At 28.8% G+C, this 21716-nt stretch overlaps 2 protein-coding genes and 1 pseudogene across 3 annotated transcripts in view; 1 reads left to right on the top strand and 2 right to left on the bottom strand.

Annotated features, from left to right (window-relative positions):
- LOC149894894 (uncharacterized) overlaps positions 1-21716 on the bottom strand; it is a 315082-nt gene that overhangs the window by 151498 nt on the left and 141868 nt on the right. The window lies entirely within an intron of this gene.
- LOC145192258 (NACHT, LRR and PYD domains-containing protein 3-like) overlaps positions 1-21716 on the top strand; it is a 36040-nt gene that overhangs the window by 10175 nt on the left and 4149 nt on the right. For both annotated transcript variants that reach the window (XM_090076693.1, XM_090076694.1), the window contains exons 4-8: positions 860-1147; positions 4037-4057; positions 5925-7259; positions 7381-7410; positions 10463-10495. In XM_090076693.1, coding sequence (XP_089932819.1) covers positions 860-1147; positions 4037-4057; positions 5925-7259; positions 7381-7410; positions 10463-10495 — 1707 coding nt within the window. The remainder of the gene's footprint in view (positions 1-859; positions 1148-4036; positions 4058-5924; positions 7260-7380; positions 7411-10462; positions 10496-21716) is intronic.
- Positions 12404-20417, bottom strand: LOC149894911 (uncharacterized; annotated as a pseudogene).

Here is a 21716-nt window from a genome sequence, read left to right as displayed (position 1 = left end):
AATTTAAAACATTTTATTTGACACATGAGGTTTAATGGGTAACACTTAAAAACAAATGTTAAACAAAACATGTGTTAAAAAAATGTAAAAAATGTTAAAACAAAACATGTGTTCACACATTTTCAAAGAGGCTGACCTTATTGATTAAAGAGAAAGGTGGTTTAATTGATAATATTTATTAATACATAATGTCGTTTTTGTATTTTCAACAAAGGTTTGTTACTCCTTGTCATTTTCTTGTGGTAAGCATATCAGCTGGTGTAAACTTAATTTACATTTATACATGTAGGTATTTTACTGAAAATAACATTTGCGTAGAAATTGCTGAATTTTTCATGAAAACTTTATTTTCCGCAATTATCACTATTCTACTTGTTTATTGTATTTACAAGAATTTTACATTTTTATGTGACCTGTACTTGTTTCTTTTCTTTTTCTATTATTTTTCTTTTTCTTTTAGTTTTCTATTATTTTTTATGTGACCAACAAAGTGCTGTTGCATTCAGTTGCATTTAGCCTTAATTCACATCTTGTTCACAATTAGGTTGGTAGAGGAGAAAGTATTAATGCCAACTTTTTAGTTTCAGTTCTGATAGTCAGTCCTTCATTTAAATAAAGCTTAAAGAGTTTCAGTAGTTTGCCACTTATTTCATTTTTAAGTAGTTCATGCTGATAAAAGCTGTAATTCAATGATTTCTTGTATCAATTAAACCTCTTCATTTTGTAATCAGTACTAAAACTGGTAATGACTGGTAACTTTAGAATTTATATGTTTCTTGATTGAAGTTTATTGAAAACAAGGTCATACAATTGATTGAATTATTCATAGTATAGCAGGTGATAAATAATTTTTATTTAGGAATGGATGCAAAAGTAGTGAATATTTTAAAAGATAAAGTTGGATCAGAATGGAAATTATTTGCACGTGGCACTGGTTTTAATGATGTGGATGCTACTGTTGAGCAAATAAATTATGATGCGGATGTTGATCTAGTAGGTCATGATGATTTGACGAGAGGAAAGTGTAAAATTGAAATTTTCTTAAAGAAACTTTACCAACAGCATCCAAATGATTACAGAACATGCATTCAGAATTCTCTGAAAGTTATGGGAAGAAATGATGTTTTACAAGATATAACCTTATTGGGTGAGTTTCTTGTAGTTCTTGTATATCTCTCTTCAGATAATTTAAAATAATAATTCATAGTAATTCAAAATAATAATTCATAATAATTCAAAATAATAATTCATAATAATTCAAAATAATAATTCATAATAATTCAAAATAATAGTTCCGAATTGAAAAGAAATTTCAAGAAAACTTCTTTTTGAAAAGTTGTTTTTGTTAAATTATTGAATTTTTCAATAATTATTTTTAACAATTAAATAACTCTTGTCTTTGAAGAAGCATTTTTAATCCTTGCTAGAAAAAGTAAAATACTTTATAAATATACATTTTTAATCAAATCATTTTTGTTGAATGATTGCCATTTTGCAAGCTTTTGAATCAACCAAGCCCACAAATTTTCAATGCTATTAAGGTATAGGCTGTTGCAAGCAAAGTCATTGTGTTGATTTTCTTTTGTTTTAAACAATCTTAGCCAATTATTGCTGAAAGACATGGCATTATCTTGTTGTTATGTTGTTCTTTTGCTGAAAAACCCAGGTCTTTAATTGTTTTGTCAAGAATATGTATGGCTAAAGATAATCACCTTGCTTTGTTCATTTTAGCACACAATATTTCTTGTATTTTTCATTGGTTTTATGAGAAAACACAACTCAAACCTTAGAATTATCAACTTAAACATTCACCTCATCACTAAATAACATATTTTGCGACTAACTTAAAGTCTTTTGAATGTTTTCTAAGTTGCTTTTTTTGGTTTTTTGATTGCAGCTTATTGAACAATCATTTATAAAAAGTTTCATCAACCAAAATACTTGCTGCTAGCTTATTTAATGAGGCTTTTTTTTTTTGTTTTTTCATGTTGTAGATCAGATTTCTAGTTGTGCAACTTGAAACTTCTTTAGTCTTTTACTTCTTTTGGTCTTTCACTCTCAAACTGATCCTGTTTCTTTATAACATTTTAAAAGACTAATCACACATGATTAACACCAATAACTTCAACTATTCTCTCTATTATTAATTCTAAGTAATTAGTTAGACCCAACTCTGTTGTTTTGTCAATTTTGTTGTAATTGTTGATGACATTGATAAAATTGCAAATGGTCATTTGGGTTTCATTGCAAAAATTTGAATCACAGCTTGGTTATCAATATCAATTTGTTCACCTGACTTTTATGGAGTTTTGTGCTTCAATACATGCGCACATTAATTTGAGTCCTGAAAAGATTATCAGTAATAAAAAAAATACGAAGCTGCTTGCCAATGATCTGCGGATTGAAAAAAGAAAATTGAGAACCTTTCTTGAGGTTCTTTTTGGGTGAAGCGATTTGCAATTCGTAATTGGTTTACTTTTATTATTACTGACTATTTTGATTAAAGCATTTTACTTTTAACTCAACTTATTATTGGTTAATTTATAATTTAAAAAATGTGTACTTTTGTTTGCGTTCTTTAAGTTGCCAGGTTTTTTCATTTATGTGTTTGATTAAAAGCATGTTTTAATTAAGACATCCAATTAGCTCAATCTTTTTCAGAAAAGCAAAATGTTGTCTTACTTTAGTCATTTCGTTTCAAATTTTGATTTTTAAAAAAAACATCTATTAAGCATCATGATGCTTAATAATAACAACAACAAGCGTTGATATCAGCGTTGATTTTTCAATTTTCATCAAATAATACCAATTAAAATGAAAATTTAAGTGTAAATTATTTCAAATAAATCTATATTAAAAATAATTTATATATTTAAACATGCAAAGTTGCATTAATTCAGAAAAAAATTGCAATATCTCACAAACCTTGTTATTTTGTTTAAAGACTGTGCAGAGTTGCTATTCAATCAAAACCAATTTCATTCAAAACAATTTTACATATGAATGTAAACCAGTCACACCAATAACCTGGGTGTGCCAAGCGCATAAAGAGTCCAACTTCAGTAAACTTTCTAAAATTTGATTTATCTTAAAAGATTGATAATTATAGAAATTTGAACTTTATTCATTTAAAATCAAAAAACCAAATGTTGATGCTTAATTTCTATGATGCTTAAATTAATAGCATAGCTGTGGTATTAAGTTGTAATTTTCTGACCTTATATTTTTAATAGCTACTTTTTTAGTTATTTTCTTGTTGTTTTTGTTTATCATCATCATCATCATCATCATCATCATCATCATCATCATCATCATCATCATCATCATCATCATCATCATCATCATCATCATCATCATTATCATCATCATGATTTTTATTATTATTATTATACTATTATTATTATTATTATTATTATTATTGTTGCTGTTGTTGCTGTAATTGTTGTTGTTGCTACCAGAATGTGGTTTTGTTTTGTGAAGTTTTAAATTGCTTATTTGTTTACATAAATGTTTTAATTTGCAAAACATCAAATTTCTATTTGTTTGAATTTAAATTTAGTTTTTATGAGATTCAACTTTAAATGATTTTACATTCTTTGTATTTTTTATTCCAATTCAGTAGAAGATTGTTTTTATTTATTATTTTGTATCGATTTGTTTAGTCTTTTTTTATTATTTTTTAGTCTTTTGATTCCCCTGACGTTTTTTTTAAATATAATATATGATAATTCCTCTAATACATTTAATGAATAACTGTCATGGTTACTTTTTATTTAGTTTCTGTTCAATGTTGGTAAATGATTTCATTTCTTAAATCTTGTATTTATTATTAAAAAAAACGTTATTCAAATTTTATTCAAAGTTATATTTATAATCATTTGAGTAAAAGGCTCATATAGTTTTTTATCTATTCAGTTTTTATTTTAAACAGTCATTTAGTTCTCTTTTCATTTTATTCTTTTAGATTATATATTTTCTTATGCAGTTTTTTGTTTTCATTAAAAAACTTTTATGATTTTTCTTTTCTTTTTTCCAGATGCAGAACAGCATAAAGATGGTAAGCAAATGTCAAATTACTTTTTGAATAAAATATTTTTTAGTTATAATAAACTATGTAAAATTAAAAAGTAGTTGACAAAATTTTATAAAGATTTTATCACTTCCTTCTAACACCTGTTAAAATCTCAAGCAAAGCTCAAAAGATTAGAAACAGCTAGTTGTGAAATTGTTACCTTTTCTGAAAAAGTCATGAAGTTGAAAGGAGTTGTCGTAGCCAAACTTACAAACTAAGAAAGTGTGTTAAAGTCAGATGACCTCTTCAAAATATTTTCTCTGTTAGAACATCCAAACATTTTATAGAAACAAGCCAATTGTAAATGATTTTTGTGGGTTTTATAAGTGACATAAAAATAAACTAAAAGTTATGCTAAATTACTTCTAAACATTTTTGCGGTTGTTTTCAATTATTTTTTATGCAGTTTTTTATGATAATAATGATTTTAAAAAACTGTTCTTCTTTATCACATCTATTTTTTTGAAAGTTTCTCATTTAATCTCAGCTATGATCTGCCATCATAATTTCATTCAATTGGAATTATGGTGGGAGATAATTGTACAAATTCAGTATTATCTTGATGCTTCTCTTTACCTTTACTTATAGCTAATGTAAAACTTTTTATTTCTGTTGTTGTTGGTATTATTTTTGTAATTATATTTATTGTTATCAATATTATTTTTATTGTTGTTAATATTTGTTGTTAATATTTTTTTTATTGTTGCTGTTATTATTGATATTGTTTTTATTATTATTAATGTTATTATCATCATTTTTATTTTTATTATTGTTATTACTGTCTATTATTATTGTTATTACTGTCTTTATTATTATTATTATTATTATTATTATTATTATTATTATTGTTGTTAATATTATTATTATTATTATTATTATTATTATTATTATTATTATTATTATTATTATTATTGTTATTATTATTGTTATTATTATTATTATTATTGTTATTATTGTTATTATTATTATTTTTATTATTATTATTATTATTGTTATTATTATTATTGTTATTATTGTTATTATTGTTATTATTATTGTTATTATTATTATTATTGTTGTTGTTAATATTATTATTACTATTATTATAATTATTATTATTATAATTATTATTATTATAATTATTATTATTATTATTATTATTATTATTATTATTATTATTATTATTATTATTATTATTATTATTATTATTATTATTATTATTATTTGTTGTTGTTGTTGTTGTTATCATTATCATTTTTATTAATACAATAATAATGATAATAACAATAATAATAAAATCACTAAAAGTACTAATAATAACAAAAATAATATTGATTCAGTTGAATAACTTTATAATAAGTTAATATGTAATAAAAAAAGGAATATAAAAAAACAGCCTCCAAAGCAAATTGGTCACACAATAAAGGCTTAAAATTCATATAATAAAGTTGACTTTAAAAAGTGTGATAAGATCAGGAAATAGGGAAGAAGGACAAGGGGAATAATTAATATGCACACAAACACATTATATACAAAATAATTAGAAAAGCATTAAAACTTGGCTTTTTAAAATTTTTATTGTTTTATATTTAAAATTGTTTTTAACAATCTTAAATTTTTCATTAGATGCTATAAAAACTTTGCTTTAAAACCTTTCCATTGAAAAACGAAGATTTTAAAAAAATTTCTTTTTTTAAAGAAAATTTTTTTTTGTTTTGATTTAAGTAAAAAACAAAAAAAATGCTGTTGTTTGTGTATTTTTGGATATCAGAGTTTATTAATAATGCCCTGTAAGCTTTTGTTCAAATTCTAATTTTAAGTTTTCTATTCTGAACTCACACCAAACACTTTTTTTATACTTATGTTCTTTCAGAAATGTGTGGAGCACTGAAGAAGTTTTATCATGCAACTTATGGAAAAATGGATCAACTTGAGCACAATGTAATAAGTCCCACTAATGTTGATTTTTTAAACAAGTTTGTAGAAATGACAGTAGTTGATGCAAATGATACAGAGAGAGATACTTTAAATATTGCTGAGCTAGAGTTGTTCCTTCACAAACAAACAACTTACAAACCAATTGAGTTTTATGAAGCATTCTCAAAAGAACTACCTCTACTATTGATTTGTGGTATTGCTGGAATTGGAAAAACTTGTTTGCTCAGAAAATGCTTACTTGACTGGGCCAGTAATACGTTATGGGAAAAAGTTGATCTTGTTATTTATCTTGAATGCAGAAAGTTAAATCAATATCAAAATATTGTTAGCATAAACGAGTTACTAAAAGTTTTCTACAAAAATGTATTTAAAGAATGTGATGTTTGTGAACACTGTTCTGTTTTGTTTGTGATAGATGGTTTGGATGAGTTTGCTTATTTGGATGAATTAATAAATCACAGTTCTCTAAATCCAGGCAATCATCCCATTGTTAATGTGTTAGCAGATATTTTGGACTTTCACAAATACAAATGTGTTGTTGGTGGAAGAGTTGGAGCTATATTACAATATAAAAATAAAATGACAGAATGTAGGGAGAAGTCAACCATTCAAATAATGGGTTTTAATGACCTTGGAATAAATGAGTATGTAGAAAGAGTTGGAAATGCAAAAAAAGCCATAAAAGATGTTCTTAAGTCATCTCACATTGCTAAAGCAATGGCATCTGTCCCTTTTTACTTATCAGCAATGTGTACAGTTATCGGTTCATCCATGCTCAGTGGTTCTGATTCATTCCTCAGTACAACAGAGTTGTATTGTTGTATATTTGTATACTTTTTGCAAAAGCATATAAACAGAAACAATGAACCAGTTTATAAGTTGATGGAAAAGGAGAGTAGCAAGCAATTGATTTTAAAAGTTTGTAAAGTTGCTTGGCATTTGTTTAATGAAAGCAAATTTATTTTTTCTCAAAAGCAAATGGAAGATTATTTTGAAGATATTGGTGACATTGAAAGTAATGATTTGGGTTTCATTGAAAAAGTTGAGTCACAGCTTGGTTATCAATATCAGTTTGTTCACCTGACTTTGATGGAGTTTTGTGTTTCCCTACATGCACACATTAATTTGAGTCCTGAGGAGATTCTTAGTAATAGAAAATTGCGAAGCTGCTTGCCAATGATCTGTGGTCTGAAAAATGAAAATGGAAGACCTTTTTTGAGATTGCTTGCTAATTTGAAAACTTCAAAGAAGGACAGTAACTCCATGTTTGGTAAGTTTATGAAAAGTTTTATAGAAATTTTAGAACCAGTTTTATGCTTCCTTTGATAATCATGTTTGTGAATTGTAGTGAAAATGCATCGATTTTTCATTTTTTTTTTTTTTATATAAAGAAAGAAACTCCTTGCTTCATGCTGTGCTAGGTAAGTTCATGACTAGTGTTAAAGAAGTTTAGAATCAATTTTTGATTCATTTTGTTATTGAAAACTTCATTTGATTTGTAATTGATATTGAAAGTTTTTATCTTTTCCAGATGACTCAAGTAATTTAATTTTTTGTATTGGTAAGTTAAAGAATAACTTTTAAATATGGTGACTGTCTCTGTTAAAATAAAAATATCAGTTAACTGAAAAAAAGCAACAAAAAAATGATGGCCACCAAAAGATTAAATATTTCAAATAGATAAGAGACTAAACTTATGCAGATCATTATTAAATATTTAAAACACGTTTTTCAGTTGAATGCCTTTTATCGTTTTTATTAACATATAGTTTTAGGGCTTAACATAATTAATTTTAAACAGTCATTTAGTTCTACTCTCATTTTATTCTTTTAGATTATATATTTTCTTATGCAATTTTTTGTTTTCATTAATTACTTTTATGGTTTTTCTGTTCTTTTTTCCAGATTTTACAATAACATCTTGGAGCCTTTTATTTATACTTTTATATAGATTTTCAATAAATGTGATACAGATATTGTACCATTCTTCTTTAAGAACATTCCAAAGCTCATTTACATTTGTTGGCAATTTTTCCATCTTCTTTCTGTCTAAGTAGTCCCACACATGTTCGATTATGTTCAAATCAGAGCTCAGAGGAGGCCAAAGCATGGTTTGAAGCACTCCCTCCTCTTGCAGATTTGGCAAATAATTTTTAACTAATTTGCAAGTATGTTTGGGATCGTTATCCTGTTGTAGGATAAAATAATCCCTGATCAGTTGTCGTCCAGAAGGCACATTATGGTTGTGTAAAATATTTTTGTATTTTTCACCTGTAAGCTTTTCCGTTTTTCTAACAATATCCCCTACCTCTTTTATTGAAATATACCTCCAAACTTGAGTATTCCCTCCACCATATTTGATTTTTGATGCAAGACATGGCTCCTTCAATGCCTCTCCCTTTCTTCACCTAACATACTGACGTCTATTTGTCCCAAATATTTGTAATTTAGATTCGTCTGTAAACAATACCTTGTCCCATTGATTTTTCTGCCGTTCTTTTGTGCTCTCTGGCGAACTTTAATCTTTTTTCTTCATTACCTTTGCGTAGTAAAGGTTTTTTAATTGCTGCACAGCCTTTTAATTCAGATTTTAATAAAAATCATCGCACAGTAGATGCATGTACTAAAGTTCCACTTGCTCTTTTAAGATCTTAAACGAGTTCTGCGCTTATTTTTGCGATTTTGTAGCGGTGTTATTTTTAAAAACTGTTCATCGCGTTAGTTTACCTTATCGTGTTAGCTTACCTGGATGACCAGACCTCTTTTTATCCACTACATCACCAGTTTCATTATGTTTTCTTAACTATTTTTTAAGCTGACGCTCGCGAACAATTCACACGTTTGGCTATTTTAACTTCACTATAGCACAATATAATTTTATTATAAAACAAAACTTTTGAAAAAAAAAAATCTTTTTTAGATGAAAAAATCTGTAATTAACATGAGAGCTCAACAGTAACTAAAAATTCTTCTCCACATTCTTAATTATTAAAAAATGTTTAATAATAATAAATTTAAACAAACTAATAAATAGTACAGTGGTTGATGTAATCAATTTCAAGTGTTGATCCTTGTCCTTAATAAATGAACAAACATTATAAGTGGGTGAAAAATGATATAAGTTGAAACCATCTAAAAGATATTAATAAAAAAATTGTTTTATTAACATAATTATAACTAAAATAAATAAATATAGCTTTATTTTAAACAATATCTTAGTTTAATTTAATAAAAATTAAACCAAGATATTGTTTAAGATAAAATCAATATTATTTACTTATATTTATTTAAGTGTACATTTTTTAAAAAAACTCTTAGGTGCTACTATCTTTTGCACAGTACTGTATATATAAGGGTGGCACTAAAGTTTCTACACAATAAAAAACTCAGCTTCATTTTATTAATGAAAACGTCTCTGCAAATGGTGATTTATATGTTTAACGTATTTTACCAGCTTATAAAGAAGCTATGAATAATAAAAATGCATTTTAAATGAAAGATGAAGCAAATTACCATATATCAAATAATGCAATGGCATTGATTTAAGAGAACCTCATAAAGGTTTCAACAAATTGGCCAGGAAACTCTCCAAACCTAAATCCCAAACCCAAATCCCCTGGAAACTTGCTGGTCTTATTTAAAGTATAAAGTATTTAAAGAACCAAGAGTTTGAATAAAGGACCAGCTAATTTCCAGAATGGGAGAACTACAAAACTTGTGTGAAAGTTTTTTTTGTAGATTTTTGGCTTTGCAAATAATGGCAAATATTTTTTCTGAGTTTTTATTTCAAGACACCAGATTTTAGAAACTTTTGCGCCACCCTGTATATATGTATGTTAGTGTGTATACATACATACATACATACATACATACATACATACATAAATACATACATACATACATACATACATACATACATACATACATACATACATACATACATACATACATACATACAGAATTATATATAGCTGAGTTTTTTTTGTGTGGATATATATTATGTTGTTTTTTTTTTACTAGTATGTCAAGAAATATGAATATCTTCTAAAAGCATTAATTTTTTATTTACTGAAAAGTATCTGTTTTTTGCTTCTAAATTCTAAAATCTATTTAAAAAAAAAAAAGAAAATAAATTCAAAATATCTTAATGTGAAAAAAGACATCTATAAGCTTTTCAGAGGCAGTTAGCGTTTTAAAGTACTATCGTTTTTGACCGTAACAAAAACACCAAATCTGACTTTTCAACATTATTACAAGACAATAACAATTGAAATATGGAAAAAAATTTGGGTTCCTTGTCACTTCGGAATGAGTATTTATTGCTTAAGCCAAAACATAAGTTTCACTTTTTGAATTTTTGCTGGGCATAGGACAAATTATTTAAATTTGTTTCTCCTCCGACTTCTTTCTTTCTTCATTAAACAAGAAGTTTTTTCTTAGATAAAATTTTATATACTGCCCTTTTTTTTTTAGCCTTCGATCGAGAACCTATTTACCCATTTAATGGTAAGAATTATTTAAATTTGTTTATGGAAATTTTTACATGGTCAACCCATTGATAATTGATGTGATCACTTTATTTTCGAGAAAATTTCTTCGATTCGTTCACTTGCCACAAATTTAGAATAATTGATGAATTCGACTACTCAGTAATTGATAAAGATTAAGTATTTTACTAATTGTAGTGTAAACGATGTTATTTTCAGTTGCGTTCGTTATCTAGTTAGATGGATCGTTTCGTCAGTTTTATTTGTCAGCGTCGTTTTGTAGTAAACTTTAATTTTAACATAGTTTCTATTTTGTGAGTTTTTCTTTTCAGTGTCAGTTTCACTATATTGTTAAATTGCTAGAAAATAGTTATTATTTATGAATTTGTTATGTATCGATAGGTTAGCAATATGCATTAGACCATAGAAAAATGATTATATTGAAAAAATTTCATTTTTCTAATAAGTTTGAAACTGTAAACATTAATTGAAGTATTTCTCGTGTGAGAAATAAAATCAAATACACTTGTGTTTTACTTTACTAGCCTTCGGAAATCGCCTTCGTTCGGCCTTATCAGTAGATCAACTCTAGATGCAATACACCCTTATAACTTCTTATTTAAGTTTAATCGAAACACTTTAGTCAAAACAACTTCTCTCTCTCTAAAAATACCCCTCCCCCACCCACCTCCTCACCTGTAGAGTTTTACGGAAATGTCTCCCTTTAACATATAAGAAGAGGGAAAAAAACAAGAAACTAAAGTGAGAAATATCTATTTCTTTAAAAATAAATCCTTCCATTTATTTAGGGACTTAATTTTGGAAACCCACATAAAATTAAGAAAAGAGAAAAACATAGCAGCCCCTCTAAATCCAAAATTGCACCCTTCTAACCCTGTTCTTCATTAAACTGAAACATTCTGTCTTCCCGTAAGACATAAAGCTGTGGGCACCTTTTTCCTATTCATCAATACTTAATTAAGAATGGAGAAGACGCCGTGCATGTGCTTGAAAAATCTTGAAAATCTTAATTTACCTCTCGTTGAATTAAAGTAAGATGCTATAATTTGGAAACTAAGCAAACAGATAGCAAATTATAAGAAAATACTCTGAAAGCGAGTAGCTTTTATCAAAAATTATCCAAAACGCTACGTAGTACCAATCAATAAAACGTAATCATTTCTAACTAAAATTAACAACTCATTTTCTCCCAACGTTTAAAATGGGCGATAAAACAAAATAATTCTAACCTCGCGATTTATCAAAATATTTTAATTTCGAATTGATTATATCAAAGTGATGTCAAATTATGATCAAAGTGAACAAAGCAAATTTATGGAGTTAATAACCTGTTCATTAGTATAGCTAAAATGACTGCAGCAATAAGATTCCGATTATCCTCAGCTCTTTTAACCCTTAAATGCCCAAAGCAGCATAAAATGCTCAAAAAGTTCTGATTTTTGGTACAAATAATCCTACTTGCTATAGAAAAATGGGAAAAATTTTCCTTGTCATAAAAACGACGTCAATGCACTTTTTTGAGTTGTATCAAATCTGATACAACGGGCATAATTGTACTAATATTTTAAACAACTTTAATTTTTTTGACTTTATCTTAAGTATTCTAGCCTATTTAACGTCCTAAGTTGAAGCAGATTTCAAATGATTGTAGATACTCAAATTATAGGGCCAGGGAATTTAAGGAATAAAGATAAATAATTACACTCAACATTTAGATGTTCACGAATGAAGAAGTGTCTTCTTTATTCGTGAACCTTTAATTGTTCCTACAAAATAAATGCTACGCTTCCTCAATTCGACTATCAAACTATTCAAACGTCATTGAAATTGTGTTTATCAGGGAGTGAAGAAGTCAAATTGAGTACTACATCTGCACTGACAGCTAAACTTGAATCAGAAATGCTTTTTAACTTCCCTTGATTAATATCAAAGTCATACAAAAAGCCTGAAATGCCACTACGACCCCAAGCTTGAACCCCCACTTATGTGATTTTTTAGGCAAGTACTGACGCAGAAGGGACTTCCCTTTAAAAGGAACCATTACCTCATCAACAGCGTGAAACTCTTCTAGTGAAACTCTCAGGAAGTTTTGGCGAAGCTCTTTCACCCATGTTTGTAACTTCCATATGCGGTCATTTGCTTTTTCTTCCTCGGCTATTTCTAAACTGTTTACAAAATGAATATTCCAAAGAATCATTTCAAATTTGTTCCTTCCCATAACTAAAGAAACCCCATCATAGGTCATAAATGTTTCCCAATATGATCTTTGACTTGGGAGCCTTACCAAACCCATCCTGAGAAATACACCAATAAACTTCTCAGTATCCTTTCTTAGTATGCTTTTTTCTGTACTTTTTGATTGCAAAATATAAATATTTGTTTGCTCTGTGGTGTTTTTTAGCATCTCATCACTAACAAACAATTTAAAATATTGAAAGGGTATTTTTTCCATATCTGGTGTTGGTGGCATTCCAGGCTCCTTGAAGTTTACGTCATCTAGGGGTTCAAAGTTCTTACTTCTCCATATAAAAGCAGTTGGTGTAGTATTATTTTTGTTAATAGGTGTCTCATTAGCATTCTCAACTGGTCTTGATGCTATACATATTAATGGCTCATCACCACTTGTTGAATCATATTCATTCTCACTTACTTCTTCAATATTAGTATTGGCTTCATCATTTCCCAAATCAAACTCATTGTCACTTTCATCACTCTCCCCAAAATCACTTTCTCCATCAAATACATAGTTTAAAATATCAGAGACAGTTATCTTTTTATTTTCATTGATCTAAACAAATATACAAAAAAACTTTTTTCTATATTTGTTTAAATGAATAAAGATAAAAACTTGAACTTTTTTGAAAAAGCTTTCATACTTAAACGGCAATTGTATCAAATTTGATACATACAAATGCAATTAGCAAATGTTATGCATATTTGATAACCAAAAGGCATGAAATAGTTTATAAAGTTTTCCTGCACCTTGATTCTAAAAAAAAAAGTAAAAAACAGCACAAAAATTTATAAAACCAATATGAAATAGAAGTAAAAACAACACTTGCTAAACACCACGTGAGCCACTCCTCGCAAATGCCGTTTTCAAATGTTTACAAACTGAAAAATCTACCTGGATGAAATGCACTAATTGTACAAAATCGAAAACTCACTTCTCACATTTGTAACAACGGGTGTTTTCAGATAAAAACAAGCTTCCATTTAAAAAATACAGTGGTTTAAAATTTGTGTATCAGATCTGATACCTGGGGTCATTAAGGGTTAAGTTCATTTTGCTTGGTTGAACGAAAATAGAAACGAAAACAAATGCTAAATGTAAACTGTTGCTCTAAGAATATGGGTATCTGATGTTAACAGCTAATAGAAAACTAAGCAACTCATGTTCATAACATATCCATCCTTAAACTCATCAGCACCTGGTGACATTGACTTCTTAAATTTATAAAAAAAAAAATTGCGTTAGTCAAATTGCAGCTAAAAGCAATCACTCAGAGCTATTAGAGCCTTAGAAACGATTAAGTTCAACATCAGTTTTTGACGTTTAATCGCTAGATTCTTGATTTTAAGTTTATAAAGTTTCAGTTGCAAAATATGTTCGATTTCGAATATTGCTAACAGAAAGCACCACTTGAAAAAAGGATATTAGGTTAAAATAGATTGATAGAATAAGGTTTTAGGTCTTTGTTTTCTTCTCTGCGAAGTCTCTTGTTTTTTCTCTTTTAAACAATTTCTTCCGATAAAAAAGACTTTACCACTTAAAGTAAACTAATCGCTGTCATCCCTGCTCTTTCGATTTGTAAACACTGTTTTTTATATAACAGAGTGTAATATAATATTTTATATAAATGCTTTTGAGGAAAGCACATCCAGTTGAACTAAGTAGCTTAGTAATTACTATGTCTTTATCATTATTTAGCTCAATATTGATTAGTTTTTTGAGGTCACGTATTTCAATTTTCGCTAACAAAAGATATAATCTGTTTTCAACTTGTTTTTCATTTCAAATGGGGTTTGTTTCGACCCTAATAGTTCTATTCTGTCGACTTGTTGAACTGAATTGTTCCCTTTAAAACCGACGCTTCGAATCTGAACTCAAACTGGGCTGTATTTATCGTAAAGGTTCTTCCCCTGAAAACATAACAAGAGTTCAAAAAAGGTTTTAAATATAACAGTTTAAATGTTTCAGTTTTGTTTGAGAGTTCCATCAAGAAATCTTTTTTTATATTTTACACACGATGGGTGAAAGGAAAAATAGAATGTCTTTTTTTTTTTTTTTTTGTAAATTTCAAAAAGAATATTTGGCAACTTTTTAATATAGTTTAGTTGAACAGGTTGTTATTCGATGTTAGTTTTTCAGGAAAAATATTCAATGATGTTGTACAGAGTTGAAAAGGTTTATTGATATTTCTTTAGCTTTTTGTAGCCGCACCGTGACCAATCCTGTTTTTAGAATAGAATCTTCACTGACGAACCTAAGTTTCTATAATTCTTGTTTTTGTAATTGTTTCAGATCTATTGTTTCAGATCTATTGTTTTGTTTATTCTTTAAATGTTTGTTGTTATAGAAAATTGCTTTCCATCTCATTCTTTTTGTCAGCAAATTCTGTTTTCTTTTTATCAGGTTGCAGATTAAGTTTATTGTTGAATTTTTAGATTTTTTAAATCTATTATAAGACAAATAATTAAATGAGTACGCAGTAAAAAAAATAAATACAGCCAATAAGAATTTAAAAGTGTTTTCAAATATCACTATTAAAGATATTGGTATTTGGAACAGTAGTTAAAATAATTAGAGCTCAATTATTCTTTAATTTATGCTTAAACTTATACTTAAGAAACAGCCAGAAAATATTAGTTTTGCCAATAAACAATATTAAATTTTGGGAAAGGAAATTTTTACTATTTAGTAGATTTTTGCGAATTTTTTTATTGAACAAAAAAAAATTGTTTTTTTTTTAGATCTTAAAAAAGAATGTTGGAAGATAAGTAAAAGTAATAAAGTTATTGATAAGCCGTTGCTATTTTTTTTAGCAATCACTAAAGTTACAGGTAGCGGTCTCTCTGAATCACTAAATAATTGTGGAACCACCCTTCAGGCTAAATTTTAAGAAATTTCTAGTGTTGATAATTTCTGTATAGTCACAGACCAACTTAACATAAATTTATTAATATCTATATTATAATCGAACTAAATATTATACTTAAAGTGTTTATTTTCAAAACTTTAAAGTGTTTCAGTTTTTATGACACCATTTTCTGTCAGCGAGTGAGATTTGTTAGTCGTCCCTAACAACAAATTAAAAATACATTTATTTTTATCATACTGGATATTATTCGCTCTACGAATTCTAATTGAAAGAAAAATTCATTTGTCTTCATCAAATTTATGTTCAAAACATTCTTTATGCCTGACCTATCCTATTTGCCCGTTTATTTACTATATTTACAATTAATGTGAGGCGGGGTTTTGTTGTGTTACTCTAACTCTTCTGACAATATATTTAGGGGAATTGGGATGGGGTTTTGGGTGTTTTGATAGAGGTTAGGAGGTTTGGGTTAAAGGTGAGTGGGGATGCCTCTTGGTTCTGTGTAATGGTAGCACTCTGAATTGTATTAAAATACGCGCGTACTTTTCTTTACGCGCAATATTTCTCCTTTAAATCTCTATTAATAATAATTCTTTTCTTTTAATGTTCCGTAATCTTTGATAAAAAATTTCTCCACTTAAGATTATAAATACTATATCTTTTAAACTCCTTTTATAAAATCAATCAAAACTCCTTTCGTATTTCTTTTTTTTATTCAGCATTCACTGACTGACTCCAACTAACTCTAACTTCAACTTACACTTCTGTTTTGTATCTCCCCGTTCACCCATCGAACCCCGTTCACCTTCTCCGACCTTTTCGACCCTCAGACTCTTTTTCTAATCTTTCTCTTCTAATCTCTTTTCTTCTAATCTCTTCTAATCTTTTTATATTTCTCACTCCACCTTTTTATATCGGTTCTAATGTTTTTGGGCGTTGGCGTCTTTTCATTTTTTATTCGTTATTGTAAAATATTGATTAATGTCTTTGGGTGGTATTGCTTTAAACGGCATCTTGTTTTACTAGAATTAGCTTCCTCACATTACTATTAACAGCTGATAGAAGACTAAGCAACGCGTGTTCATAATGTAGATATGCATGTATATCCTTAAACCCATCCTTAAACTCCAAAGCACCTAGTAGCAGCACCGTGACCATTCCTGTTTTAAAGTCTAAACATTCAATATATAGAAAATGTTTAGGATATATTTGATGATAAAATAATGCAAATAAAGCAGCAGGAGTATAAATTATCAACTTTAGTAGGATTGAGAAAAAAAAAATTAAATTTGTCTACGTTTAATGACAGTTTTGAAAATTACTTTTAAACTCATTTATTTGAATAATTCTTATTTAACTATTTGAAGAGGATTTTTCCATTTTTATGAGAAAAGCACCTTTCGGCTTGTAAACGCTGTTTTTTGTGAATGGCATTAAAGTCTATTCTAATAATGACATAAAGGTCTATTGATATATCTTTAGCTTTTTGTAGCAGCACACGGTGCATAGGAACATACTCTAAGACCTTGCAACACATCCCCAGAAATTTTATTTTTGATTATCATTAGAAAACGTTTCCTCATTCAAAAAACGTAAACGACAACTTTTTTTAGTGGGGGCCTGGGGAGAAAACACATATTTTAGGGCAGTGCCCAGGAATTTTGTTGTTCAAGATAGGTAACTAAGAAGCATGTGGCGTACTCAAATTTTTAGTATGTTGATACTGGTAGCAAATGAGGATGACTTGCAAAAAATTAGGGTAATTGGAGCTAAACCAACCTCGCCCCGATCCCTAACTGCCCCCTTCCTAGAACTACGTCTCCTGTAATCGTAAAAATTTTTTTTTTTTGTTCTATCATAAACTAGATCAAAATTCATCGACAGATTTCAAATTTCATCAAAAAATCTCTTTTCGTTTAAGATTTATAACAATCCAAAGCTTAAAATTACCCCCTGAAATAACTTTAAATGGTCTCAACTTTTAAACGAAAAATTTTTTTTTTGATGTAATTTGAAATCTGTCGATGAACTTTGATCTAGTTTAATATAAAACAAGCAAAAAATTGAAAAGTGTTTTTAGGAACCATACCCTGGGGAGGGCTATTAGGGGTCTTATCCTGGGGAGGGCTATTAGGGGTCGAGAAGGGTTTGCTACAATTATTTATTACTGTAAAAAAAAAAAAAAAACTCTGATTTTTATGGTTACATTATGATTGATATTTTACATTTCAAAGTCATACTAAAAGTTTGTTCATAGGAGATTTAACACTTTACTTTTTACAAACTACATTCCTGCAAATAGAAAGCTACTTTAAAAGTACTTGTAGTTGTAAGCAACAGCCACGTTTTTCACCTCCTCTATATAGTTTGGGCAGTGCTCTCCAACTTTTCTCATTCGCCAAAATTGATTAAAATCCTGATTAATGGATTTGAGAGCTTGTTCAGTCCAGTAACCTAAGCCTATGGAATAGTAGAAGTACAAAAGAAATGCAAGTTTATTTAATAAATATTCGTCGTAAATTATGCAAATTCTACTATTCAACTGTTGAAATAGAGTATTTAATTACTAAGATTATAAATTATTCTTAATCAAATTTAAAAGTTATTTATCATACCAAAGACTCCACCTTTCATGTTGATAAATTCAATAACATGTTGCTCAATTGTGTGTACCTTCAAAGGAATTGTAGCCCTTAGATTTCTATAGCTCGTAGAGAACTCCTCTAGATCTTTAACATACGTGGAGCTTAATTATTTTCCAAAATTTCCATGGACTATTTTTTCAAAATCTCTAAGTACCTTAATATATTTGGCAGCGGAAACTCCATGACTAAACTCTTGAAAAAACAGTTCAAAGCTGTCTATGTTTTTAAGTAATTTATGACAAGCATTGCCTTCCAAACAATGCTGCCCAGGGTACTACACTCTGCAGATGTTTATTTTAGACAGATATTGGTTGACAAACTGTAACCCACACTCCTTGTTTACAAATTATTTTCAATCTCTTTTAAAATTTTGTCTACAACACCTAGCAGTATATGTAGTCCAGGAATATTTACAAGTTCTAGTATTTTTTTGTTTTTGTTGCCTGTTAATAAAGGGGGGTTAACAACATTAGTGTACTTTTTTGCTTTTTTTAAATTTGCACCATCAGCCATCCATTGGTCGTACAATGTACAAAAAGACTCTAGAGTATTATGATCAGCTTTTTGAAAGTCAGGAGATGACGTCATGCAATACGGACAAGGGTGTTTTGATGTTGCAGTTTGTTTTCCAACCATTTGAAGCAAAACCTTTAGATCTTCAGATACTGTGTAATCTAAGGATGAAATGTTTAACTTATCCAATATTACCCGCAAACTATGGTATTTTTCGTTCAATGAAGGCAAAATGGCCAATATAATAGTGTGTGGACGCTTGAATCTTTAAAGTCTTTTCACACATATCCGTCACACTTGCTCAGTTTCTCTGGAATTTTATTATTTTTTAACTCTGGTTTTAGGGTTATTGACAGTGTAACTTTTAGGAATCCCTGCCCTCCATCTACACCAAATTTGATATCAACATCATTTGTTTCTTGACTTCTGTGATGAAGTACCATTGCTACGAGTTCTTCAATGTCATTGCAATACACAATAGGAGTATCTTTTTCTACCAACTATACATTCATAAAAAATCAAAATGAATTATACAAACTGCAATCTAGCTATAAAAATTTTTTTCTGGAAATAGTTTACTTACCTCTTCGCTTTCCTTTAATTCTAATAGCAATGGGAGTTTATCACAATTGAATAATTTTCCAATTGTTTTGTTGTTCTCAATCAGTTTAATATTGAAACCAGATTCCACACTTTTTCGTCCTGCCTCACTTCTCAGAAATCGTGCAACTTCAACCATGTTGCGATTACTTAGAAATCATAATAAAGTTATTACAAAAATTGGCTTTAAACTCATAACAAATTTATTTTTAAAAGTATTTTTAAGCAACAAAAACTTACCTGGAATGTCGTTTTAATTGAAGTTTGTTCAATTTATCTAAAGAAAAGAAAGGTTTCTTAACCTCAGTCTTTCCGAAAGAGACAGTGAGTTGCTTCGGACCAAAGGTTTTCAAAGCTAAGGTGTTCTCTGAGACATTTGTGCTGAAATCTTTGATAGAGCTGGACAGAACTTTTCCTTGCGTTGTTGGGGATGTTGATTTTACAATGGCAGTCAAATTCTTTTGTCTTTCTAATTTCGTACAGGGATGTGGAATTTCTTGTCCCACTTGGGCATAACAATGTTGACAAACTAGTCTTTCTGCAGGTTTGTTTGAAACATCTTCAGCGCCTTGATAAACAAGCTTTCCCGAAACACATAGGGGCCAATACTTTTTCCATTTTTGATTTGCGCCCATTTTCACAAATAAAACATTCACATTTTTTCCCTCTAATAACTCTGGTATTCAGGTCTAAATTTTATAGCACATGTATAGCAACTATAATAACTAAAACAGCGAAACTAAATTTTAAATGAAGTAAATTAAACATCAATATAATTATAATTACCTTCATAAAACGGCCGCATAATGAAGTAAGCATAAGTCCCTGCAAGCCTTTTTCTACATTTTGAGCAAATCATGGTAGGAAGGTCAGGATTATCCGCTGAATAATCTTTCCAGAATATAGTTTTGATAAGGTTTGAGTAGTCATTTTTCTTTTTATTTAGATTTAAATAAGTTGTTTCAGGATTATTTATTGGTCTTAAATCCGTGCCTTTCCTGAAGCAGCAAATGCAAAATTTTTTTACAAAATCACCATGTTCTTTTGCATGTTAAGGCATTTTAAATGAATGCTTCAAATAAAAACTTCTGATACGGATTGATAATATTAGCATGATATATCGGTCATATCAATCAAATGTCAATATAATGGCTATAAACGCATACCACTATAACGGCTAAAAACATGCTTTCAGTTCGTATATCAACGCGTGCAAAGAGTTATTATGCAACTGTTAACAATTAGCAACTGCTAGCTTTTACTAATTGTTAATAATTAAAGGTTGCTTTGCTTTGTTTTTATTTCAATAAAAATGTAAATAGAAAGTAATAAAAATTGTTTATCCGTCTGTAAATTTCACTGTTAAACAAAAATTTTTAAAAACTTTAAAAAAAAAATTGATAAATCTATCAGAAACATTTCTGAAAATCTAAATATGGGGCATGGGCTCGATTTTGTGGTGTTCGAGAAGATCCCCCAAATCCCCCCCCCCCCCCCCCCAGGGTATGGTTCCTAAAAACACTTTTCAATTTTTTGCTTGTTTTATATTAAACTAGATCAAAGTTCATCGACAGATTTCAAATTACATCAAAAAAAAATTTTTCGTTTAAAAGTTGAGACCATTTAAAGTTATTTTAGGGGGTAATTTTAAGCTTTGGATTGTTATAAACCTTAAACGAAAAGAGATTTTTTGATGAAATTTGAAATCTGTCGATGAATTTTGATCTAGTTTATGATAGAACAAAAAAAAAAAATTTTTACGATTACAGGAGACGTAGTTCTAGGAAGGGGGCAGTTAGGGATCGGGGCGGGGTTGGTTTAGCTCCAATTACCCTAATTTTTTGCAAGTCATCCTCATTTGCTACCAGTATCAACATACTATAAATTTGAGTACGCTACATGCTTCTTAGTTACCTATCTTGAACAACAAAATTCCTGGGCACTGCCCTAAAATATGTGTTTTCTCCCCAGCCCCCCACTAAAAAAAGTTGTCGTTTACGTTTTTTGAATGAGGAAACGTTTTCTAATGATAATCAAAAATAAAATTTCTGGGGATGTGTTGCAAGGTCTTAGAGTATGTTCCTATGCACCGTGAAAAGCCATTTACAGCCGCAAATTTTGAAACAACTTCTTCTATAAGGTAAGTATGGGTATTAAGGCCCGGCGGGTAATAAGGCCCACTAATCCAAAGTTAGGGAAAAAATAAATTGTGAAACTTTTTTTCGACATTAAAATATTAGAGTTATCTGGTTTTATCACTGGCAGCAAAAAAAATCAGCATTTCTTTACCGCGCGTTCGACAAAGCAAGATTTCTTTGTTAGTTTCGTCAAAAATTGCTTAAGTCTAATTTTTAAGATA

The sequence above is a fragment of the Hydra viridissima genome, unplaced genomic scaffold (genome assembly GCF_058129835.1).
Source record: "Hydra viridissima isolate aposymbiotic clone 2 unplaced genomic scaffold, HvirCarnegie_v1 scaffold_1, whole genome shotgun sequence".
Classification (NCBI taxonomy): domain Eukaryota; kingdom Metazoa; phylum Cnidaria; class Hydrozoa; order Anthoathecata; family Hydridae; genus Hydra; species Hydra viridissima.
The sequence above is the reverse complement of the archived record's forward strand: the minus strand, read 5'-3'. Positions and strand labels throughout refer to the sequence as shown.